The 9,319-nt window shown below is 52.4% G+C and overlaps 1 protein-coding gene across 1 annotated transcript; it reads right to left on the bottom strand.

The window, feature by feature from the left end:
* Nucleotides 1–1,013: 1,013 nt before the first annotated feature.
* Nucleotides 1,014–7,776, bottom strand: CHI3L1 (chitinase 3 like 1). Its single transcript, XM_060019097.2, has 10 exons — nt 7,752–7,776; nt 7,523–7,552; nt 6,395–6,596; nt 5,818–5,874; nt 4,912–5,062; nt 4,053–4,174; nt 2,855–2,978; nt 2,083–2,265; nt 1,408–1,524; nt 1,014–1,208 (listed from the first exon to the last, which is right to left on the bottom strand). Exons 1-10 carry the CDS (start codon nt 7,774–7,776, stop codon nt 1,014–1,016), a joined length of 1,206 nt encoding a protein of 401 aa, XP_059875080.1.
* Between the last annotated feature and the right edge of the window lie 1,543 nt (nt 7,777–9,319).

The following is a 9,319-nucleotide window of genomic DNA, read 5'->3' as shown; positions in this document are numbered from 1 at the left end:
CTGATTTCAGTCCAGCAATGGAAAGGGTTCCTCTAAGGTAATGAGCAACTGGTCACTGAGAGTGTGGGGGGAGGTTGGAAGGCTAGCTCTCAAGCCCTGTAGAGACTCTAGGCCTGGGACGGAGGGAGAGTATGTGAGATAACATAGGTGTCTCCTTCTAGCCCTGAGAGTCCAGGGTCAGGGCTCTCTCTAACCTGACCCTGTGTTGGCTCCTACATCTCCCCGAGGTGAGAGGAGATGAAGGGTTGGTGTTAAAGGGTTTCCTTCCTAGTGCTTGCTAGCCCCTGGAAACAGAAAAGGCTTCTTTCAACAAGGAACTGTATCGAGAAGTCTGGACGACAATGACTTTAAGATCCGGAAGCCCATCAGCCCTCTTGGGTTAAGTCCATGACTGATGGGTCTGGCGATGCTTGCCTCTTTGGGGGACTTCTTGGGGCCCGGCAGAGGACAGGGTGGTCTCATTTTCCGCAGCTCAGGACTACCCAGCCTGAGAGAGAGGAATCCAGAAGAGATGGGGGAGGTGAGCCCCGTGGGTCCAGTGGGACCACAAAGATAGACTGAAGCAAGCGCTAGTAACTGGCGGGCCCCAGTGCTTTATTGAGCAGCTGCAGAATCAGGAAAGGGAAGTGGAGTGGGGACCTGATTATGGCCCTGAGTAAAGGTTTCAAGCTGGGCTTTGCAGAGGATATAATTAGCGTGGTCGCTGCTTCTTGTAAGATATTTCACTCTGCAGTGGTACAGCTTGCCAAAAGGGTGTCCTTAGGCATAGAGGCCTGGGGGTAAGGGAGTGGAAGAAATCTCCTTGTGTGGGGCCTGGAGGAGTTGAGCATGCTCCTTAATCAGCAGCTATGTGCTGACCCCGTGTCTTACACTGTGCTGGTCCCACAGCCCCACTCCTACCTGCCTGTCCACCGGAGCTGAGCTCAGATGGCAGAGCTGTGGCCCTCCGCATGGGCCCAAGGAAGGGAGACTGAAGCTCAACAGGGGACCCAGCAGGGCAGGTGATCAGGCTCCTAGCCAGTCAGGGCCAAGTGATCTCTGCCCCACTGTGTGCCCAAGAACCGAAGGCTACACCTCAGCAGCGCATCCTCGATAGCACTGGTGAGAGGGAAGTGCAGATTCTGTCCGCAGAAGGTGCCCTGAAAGTCATCCAAGTCCAGGGCCCACACCATGGCGCCAGCCAGCTCCCTGTTCCTCAGGTACCGCACCTGCTCTGGAGACCCAGAGCAGGCAGGGCTGGGTTCCCTGGGCCAGGGTGCTTATGGAGGGCGTGCTATCTGGACACCTCCCCATGGGAGAGAAAAGCAGACACCTGAGACCCCAAACACCTCTGTAGCCAAGCCCCACCCTCGGTGCAGGGGGCTTCCCTCCCCCTCTTCAACTTGGGGTGTGGCCTTAGGTACATACCTTGTTTTTGATGCTCTCCTGGTCGTCATACCCCACCCACTGGTTGCCCTTAGTGGCATAGGGGACCTGCTGACCAAGGAGTCTATGGACCGTGGCTCCGCGGAGAAAGTCACAGATCTGAACAGAGAACAGGGCAGGCGTGGTGTGGGGAGCTGTGCTGAGACTTTGCGGGTCACCAGGGGGACGCCACAGCCCAAATCTCTCAGCCCCTTGCTTCTTCCTGCAGGCTACATCTTCCCCTAGAGACTGCAGGCTTCGCACAACTTTACTTAAAACAGATGCAAAGATCCCAGGATTCTGTAGCTGCTGTAACCTGAGGGCATTATGGGGGCTCTGATTAGCTTCCTGCATCTTAAACAGGGATGTGGGAAATAGTGCTTTGACACTGAGGACCGGCCCAAGGCAGCACAGAGCAGCAGAGGATGGGCCGAAACAAAAGAACCTACCTCTTGGCCATTGCTTTTTCCTGGGCTAGAAGGAAGGCCCCCAACTTGGTGGCCAGAGGGGGTGCAGACAGGATGTGCCTGGCCTCCTCCTCCCTCTTCTCCAGAGTGCTAGGTCTGCTGGAACATTTTTTTTAATTTCCAAAGGAGTAAAGTGTGGGTGGGGTGGGAGGCTCATATTCCTCGGGGCTGCGGGTGCCCCGGGAAATCTTACCTTCTCCCCAGCTCATACCTCATAGTAGGTGAGGGTCCCTTTCTCCTTGGTGAACCGACCTGGTATTCCTGGCCCTGAGGTCGGGGCTCCCACATCTGTCTTGGAAGAGGCCAGGGTGAAGCTCCTCCCAAAAGTGGAGATACCCATCACCAGCTTATTGGCCTGGGCCCCCGGCCTCAACACACAGCTCACAGCGTAGTCCTGTGGGTGGGTAGGGCAGGACAGTTTGAGCAGTTAGATGCTGGTGGTCTAGGAGGGGAAAGGTTGTGCAGTTCCCACTGCTGCCTTGAAAGGTGGAGTTCCAGGTCTAGACGCGTCTGGAATTCCCTTCCTTCTGGGAACCTATTATGTCAGTCTAAAAAGCATTGTGTAATTTCAGTCTTGAAAAAAATCCTCTTAGGTATAGGAAGGGATTATTACTGTTCAATAGTTGCAGAAATCTGGCGATTGGCCCAGGTTACACAGCAAACAATGGCAGGTCTAGACTAGACTCTTGCCCTCTCAGCCCCCAGCCTTCTCTGTGCTCTCTTCAGTCTGCCCTCTGCCTTCACTAGGTCCACCCTACAGGTCCATCAGGAGATGTCCTGCCTCTTTATGGAAGTATCACCTCCCCAGTTCCCAGAGCTGTGGAGAATGCATAAACTTTGGGCCTCAGTTTCCTCATCTGTGAGGTGGGCCCTATAACCCCTCCCTTGCAGGATTACTGAGGAGTGGAGAGGTTGGTATCTGAGCTCTGGCAAGTGGCATGTCTGTGGTCCCCTCTCAGCCCTCCCTCCTTTGGGACACTCACAGCATTGCTGAATCTGTCAGAACTTGTATCTTCCCGGCCCCGGAATAGGGGGCTGTGATGTGCTATGGTCTGGCGCCACGCTCCATGAAAGTCGTAGGTCAGAAGGCTGATGAAGTGCAGGTGTCTGTGGAAGGGTGGATGCAGGGCAAGGCGAAAAATTGAAAAAGCGCGCCACCCTAGCAGGATGTGAGCTGGAGAAACAGGCAGCCAAGAGAAAAGCCATTAACCCCAAACCCAGCAGAACCCAGTGACCCGCTGTCTAGGCTGCTGGACCACGTCCCTTGTGCCACACTGGGACGTGGGCTCAGGGTCCCACAGGAGCATTCAAGGCAAGAATGGGGTCCTTCCAATCCGCCCCCAGCACACAGTTGGGAGCTGGCCTCCAACACACATCACCCCCTCCACTCCAGCCACATTCATCTTTGAGAAAGCAGATTACAAGTGGCATCAACAGCTAGCCTTGTCGGGAGAGAGCAGGACCAAAGGATGGCCTGAACCTATGATTCCTCCTGGTGGGAAGTAAGGTTTCCACACACAAAGGTGTAGGGTCTGCAGGTGGATTGCATGAACATGAGCTTCAGGTGTTTGGGGCAAATGGTTGAGAGCCACCTCATTCCCACCCTCTAAGTGATCAATTAAAGCACCAAGTCTACACTCCCTAAGACCCTAAAGAAGATTCTAAAGTCAGAGCGAAGAGCCTTTGTCTTTCACTCTTGGGTTTCCTAAGACCCATGCCGTTGTTGCACCGAGAGGTCAGCCTGCTTGGCTGGGGACCGCTCATTCTCACGCATGAGGAGGCAGGCGAGGAGGAGGGGCGGGGTGAACAGGAAAGGGAGGGGGCCACCTGCATGTGACAGCACTGTGAGGACTCCCCAGCAGCCTGGAAATGAAAGGTATCATTACTGCTGCCTTGCCCCTCCAGAGACTAGTGACTGGCTGGTTTGTATAACTTTCCCTGCTTCCTTTTCCACAAATACATACATTCATAACGACTTTCTCAACTGAGCAGCGCAATACCCCAAATGAAAAGGAAGGACAGGGATCGTTTTGCCCCGTTTGACAGATGGGGAGGCTGAGGCACACAGAGGGGAAGTGACTTGCTCAAGGTCACACATCTTTGGAGAAACTGGGACTAGAAGCCCAGTCTTCTGATTGTACATGGAGTGCTAGGGCAGAGTGCATCAGGAAGGAGATTCACCGGGATATCTGGGCGATGTCATAGCCTCTGTCAATGGCAATCTTCCCAGCAGGCACTGCCGCGCTGAGCAGGAGTTGCTCTGCTCCTGCCTGGGTTTCCCTTGCAAACTCAGCCTCCATTTCCTGTTGGGAGAGAAGCAGGTGAGTGACAGCAAGGCTTGAGGCGAAAGATCTCTGAGCATGTCATTGGCCTTCGCTGTCTGCTGTAATCTCCAACCTGACTGGAGCTCAGTGGGAACGATAAAGTGGTCTCATCCTCAGACTCACCCATCTTTTTCCTAAAAAACTGTTTGGACCAATCTCGTCCCTACACCCCGTGCATACTCATCAACACTCAATTATTCTCTGTCCTGGAGGGACCATGAGGATAGAGAGTGATCCCACTTGGTCCTCAGATGATGCTGGAAGATATTTACCTGTTGGTCTGTACTTTGTTCAAGCTTATAAAGGAGAACACAAAATTAAAGTGATTTATATTGTACCGTGAACAGTTTGTTTAAATGATCACTCTGTCCCTGGGGTAACTGAGTACCTCTGATGCAGTGCATGCTGGGGAGTGGGCAGTGTTGGTTTGGGAATGAATACAGGCAGTGAGGAATGGGTTCTCCGCTTAGTGACCTCTGCCTCTTAGAACCCCACCCTACCTCCCACTGTTGTCAAAAGATGTCTTCCTTGCTGTGTGAGATCTCAGGACACAGGCTTGTTTGTCTTATCCCTGGTCCAGATCTCAGGACCCTGCAGCAAAGAGGCCTCAGTCCCCCTTTGCCTGCCTCAGGAGAATATCTCTGAAGACAGCTTCTGCCCTCCCCACTCCCTGATGCTCCCTACCTCCCTGCCCTTTTCCCTGACCCAACCAGCACCTTGACCAGAGCGGTGAGATGCTGCTCGTCTCTCTGCCCGGGGTAGAGCCAGGCTCGGTCCAGTCCATCAAAGCCATGGGTCCACAGAAATGGTGGCACCAGCTTGATGAAAGTTCTGCGACTCCAGGTGTTGGAGGTTATTTTGGAAAATCTAGAACCGAAATCAGCCCAGTAGAGGGCTCAGTACCAACACGCTGGGTGCCTTAGCCCTCTGGAAGGGTCTCTGGGGCATGTGGAGCTGGGAGTCTGAACCCACACAGCTCTAGGAGGGCATGGTTGGGACAGGACCCACCTCCAATTATCTTAGAAAGACCATGTGCTTTGGAGCCAGATATCCCTGGCTCTATCACCTACTAGCCAAGCCACTTTGAGCAGGTTATAACCTGAACCTCAGTTTTCTCATCTGTAAAATGGGCATAAATGTAACATCTCATAGTGCTATTATGAGGATTACATGTGATAATGGTTGGATAGGATGCCTGACACATAGTAACAGCTCAGTAAATGAGAGCTGCTATGGCCATCTTTGCCCCCTTTTTAAAGCCTGCTCCAATTCTACCCACTCCAGGATGTCCTCACAGGGGCTCCACTCCCAAATTTCCCATTCATTCCATCTCTCTCCTTCCAGCCCTTAGGACAGTATCCCTCGCCGCCCCAAATTTCTTTGTTTTCATGTCTGAGAAGTAGTAAAAAGGGCATTGGCTGCCACCTTGCTGTGTGACTCTTGACAAGTTCCTTTCCCTCTCTGCGCTCTGATTTCGTGGTTGTACATGAGGCAGGCTCCTGACAACCATTCAGACCCCTGTGCCTGACCAGTCTGGGGTCCCTGTGACCCCCATCCAGTGGATGAGGAGAAAGCTATGCCTCCTCCTATTCCATCAACCTCTGGGGGATGAGTCATCCTACCTTTGAGAACCAAAGTTCCATCCTCCAACAGATAGAAGGGTCTTCAGGTTGGGATTCCTGTGGGGCACAGGGAGGCAGGAGGGCAGGGGTTGAGTGAAGCTGCTGTGACATGGGGTGGCCCCACATTTAGGAGGCTGTATCAGGCTTCTAGCTTTGGGTGGGAGGCTGAATCAGGCCTCTGAGGTCCTTCCAACCCTGAGATTCAGTTTCTAAGACTTTCTAAGCATTTGTGGCAGTTACTCTGAGATATGTTGCCCATATTTGTTCCCTCCAGTGGGGAAGCCAGGATATGGCAAAATAGAGTCATGAGGACCTTCTCCGTGGAGAGGCACCCTCAGAGGACGGAGAGGGGTCCTTTTCCCAGGGGAGCTCAGCTGTACCTTCTTCTATGGTCTTCTTCTACACCCTGACACCTGCCCTCATCACTTCTTCCCACTTAAGCCAAGGCCCTCCAGTTCTCCACCCAGAGGTGAGTACTGGGGACCTCGCCCACCCTCTTGAGCAGGAGTACGCTGCCCTGAGACCAGCCCTGCTAACCCTCCATCTTCCTCCTTCCCTGGCCAGCCAGTGGCCCAACCTGTTCTTGAGTGTGTTCAGTGTGTCATAGAGTGTCACATCATTCCACTCCCAGGTGTCGATCGCATTGTTGCTTATGTTGGCAAAGCTGTAGATGATGTGGGTACAGAGGAAGGGGTCGATGGCGTCTGGGAAGCAGCTCCCATCACCCTCCCGGTACTGGGACCAGCTGGTGTAGTAGCAGATCAGCTTGTATGCAGCACCTGAGGAGAAGGCCAAGACTGAGCCAGGGACCCTCTGGCTGAGCCCTGAGCTGAGCACTAATGGGGTTTTGGGGGGCGGGGTTGATGGGCAGAATTGTGAGCAAAGTTAGAATTCTAAATGCAAAGGGCTGGCTCAGGGGAGTCCTCTGTCTGATGAAAATAAGGTCTATTTTGAAAATGCTTAGAAAAGATCAAATATAGTAGATAAACATACTGCAGACTAAGAACAGAACACTGTATGGGGTGAGGGGGGTGCCTATGAATAAAGATGAAATGGGACTTGGTACAAGTAAAGAAGGCTTCCTGGAGGCAGTGACTTTGAAGGAGAAGAGGGACCCGACAGCCATATCAGAAGACCCTGGCCTTCAGGCGAGAGTCTTGCAGGACCTTCAGTGGAGTCCTTGATCTGAGAGGCTCTGGCCCATCTCTTCTCTGCCTTCCTGTGGGAGTGCCCCTAACTTGTAACCCACCCAGAATGGCAGCCCCCAGGCCCCTTCAGTCCATCCCCCGAGCTGGGGCACAATATCCCAATGGACCCAGAAGTTCCTCCTCCCTGCTCATTCTAATTTTTCCTGCTGCAAAGTAGGCCTTTTCTGCCCTCTTGACTGTGGAGGAATAACTGGGCATCACTCATCCATGCTGCTACTGGTCTCCTGTTAGTGGTTCCCAGTAAGCGATTAGTTGAAGCCTTCATTGAACCTGAGCCTTTGAAAGTTTTTAATTTTCAAAAATTTTAAATATACAGAAAAGTAGAGAATAGTATAATCAACACCTATATACTCATCACCTTGGTTTAACAAATGTTAATATTTCTGAACCATTTGAATCACAGAAGAAACTGGAAAAGCGCTACCTCAGTGGCAAGGTCCCTTCCACAGAGCCCTCACCACACCCCCACCTCCCGTGACTTAAAAGGGGTTACTTACAGCTCTGGGGCAGCACCAGGACCACAAAACCTGAAGGGAAATCCAGGGTGAGACCCCCTGCAAGTACCTCCTGCCCTTCCCCCTGCTCCCTGCACCCCCCACCATAAAGGAATCCAGGGCCTCCTCACACCCGCCTCCTCATCTCTCTCCCCGCCAACTCTGCTACCCCTCCCACAGTAGGTAGGAGGCCAGCCCCTCTGCAGAGCGGCTCTGTGGCCAACCCAGAGACCTGTCTGAGCCACCCTCAGACCCATCCTGGCTGCAGCAGAGGGGGGCACGGCATGGCCTCTTCCTTTGCCCTCAGGCTCCTGGTGCCCAGCTGCCTAGACAGGACGCTTCCCTGGGCGTCCAACTTCCTCTTATACCTGTCCCACTCCACTCCCCCGCACCCCAAACCATGCCATGTACAGGAACTGAGCTGTGTGTCAGTGAAGGAACTAGCAGGCTGGAAAGTGGCGGGGCGGAGCACTGCGGGCCGCCTGAGGTGGATTGAGAAACCCTGGGGAGTTCTGAAAACGTGGGCCAGGTCTTCCTGAGGCACCTGCCGGCAGAAAAGCCATCAGGTGGATGATCTGGGGGCTCCTGTGGCCAGTAACTCAGCCTCCCACTCACCTTCCTCCAAAAGCCAGCAGTTTCTGGGCTTTTCTGGCAGCCTCTACTTTTGCCTCTCCAGCCCTCTGTCTGGGCCCTTGGCCAGGTTGAAACTGGGCACAATTGAGTTCTGTAACCAGCAGTAACCCCCGCAAAAGGCTGTTATTTATTCTCTCCCTGAGCCCAGCAGCACCCTGCCTGACCCACTCCCCCTCGCCAAGCTGTTTCTCACAGCTGGCCTGTGCTGATTATTTTAAAGAAAGGCTGGAGAGGAGTGGGAAATTGCTGAGAATGCTCTGAGACCTGGTGCCCCTTTGCTTCCTTTTAGAAAGGCCCGTTAAAATGAGTATGAATCTGGCAAGCCTGGGGCTGCAGTGAAGTACCAAGGAGTAAAAATTCAGGGAACTCTTGATTTCCCCCAGGAGCAGACAATCTCAGGAGGTAAATAATCTCCACACTCTCAGCTCCTCTCTGTTGACACCTGAGTGTAATGATGCCACCCCTTTCTAGATCCCTCAGTGGTTTCTTATCGCTCTTCAGATAAGAACAAAACTTCTTAACAAGGCTCTGCATGATTTGTTCCCTGTTTGTGGATACTTTTTTTTGGCCAAAGATCCTGGACAACTCCATTCTTTGCAGGCTATAAATTAATTAATAGGCAGGGAGTGAAAAGTTCAGAACTCCAATTGCCAGAATGGGACAGAGGGCTTCTGAACAGGTACCTTTATTTTTACAATCATATTAGGTAATAATCCAATGTTAGCCACACTGATTTCACAGCCCTCTCTTGGTGAGGTCTCGCCCTCTGTCCCCCTTCTCTTCCTTCCTCTCCCTAGAAACATCTCTTTATTAAGAGAAATGGTCAGAAAGCAGTTTGTCCAGAGTCATACTCACGAATACTAAAGGGTCATGGCTTCACCCTCTTAAGGCAACTAGCCTTCTTTTGTACCCTAGATGATTGACAGCAATGATAGTCCATGACAACTTTCCCTTGTTTGTTTAGGGCACTGGGAAGTGGACTTCCTTGAATCTCTAATAGAAGTATTTCAAAGTAGTAGGCACGTAAAAATGTTCATAACAGGGTGCAGGATGTTAAGAAAACACCCAAGTTCACTCTTCCTTTGTTAAAAATTACTTCATAGGCACAAATTAGCCCAAGCCTTGTCCTGTGCTCCCCCAAACCCAGTTTATTAGTTCCACATGTCC

Source organism: Delphinus delphis, chromosome 1 (genome assembly GCF_949987515.2).
Source record: "Delphinus delphis chromosome 1, mDelDel1.2, whole genome shotgun sequence".
Classification (NCBI taxonomy): Eukaryota; Metazoa; Chordata; class Mammalia; order Artiodactyla; family Delphinidae; genus Delphinus; species Delphinus delphis.
This window is presented reverse-complemented; position numbering and strand designations above follow the sequence as displayed.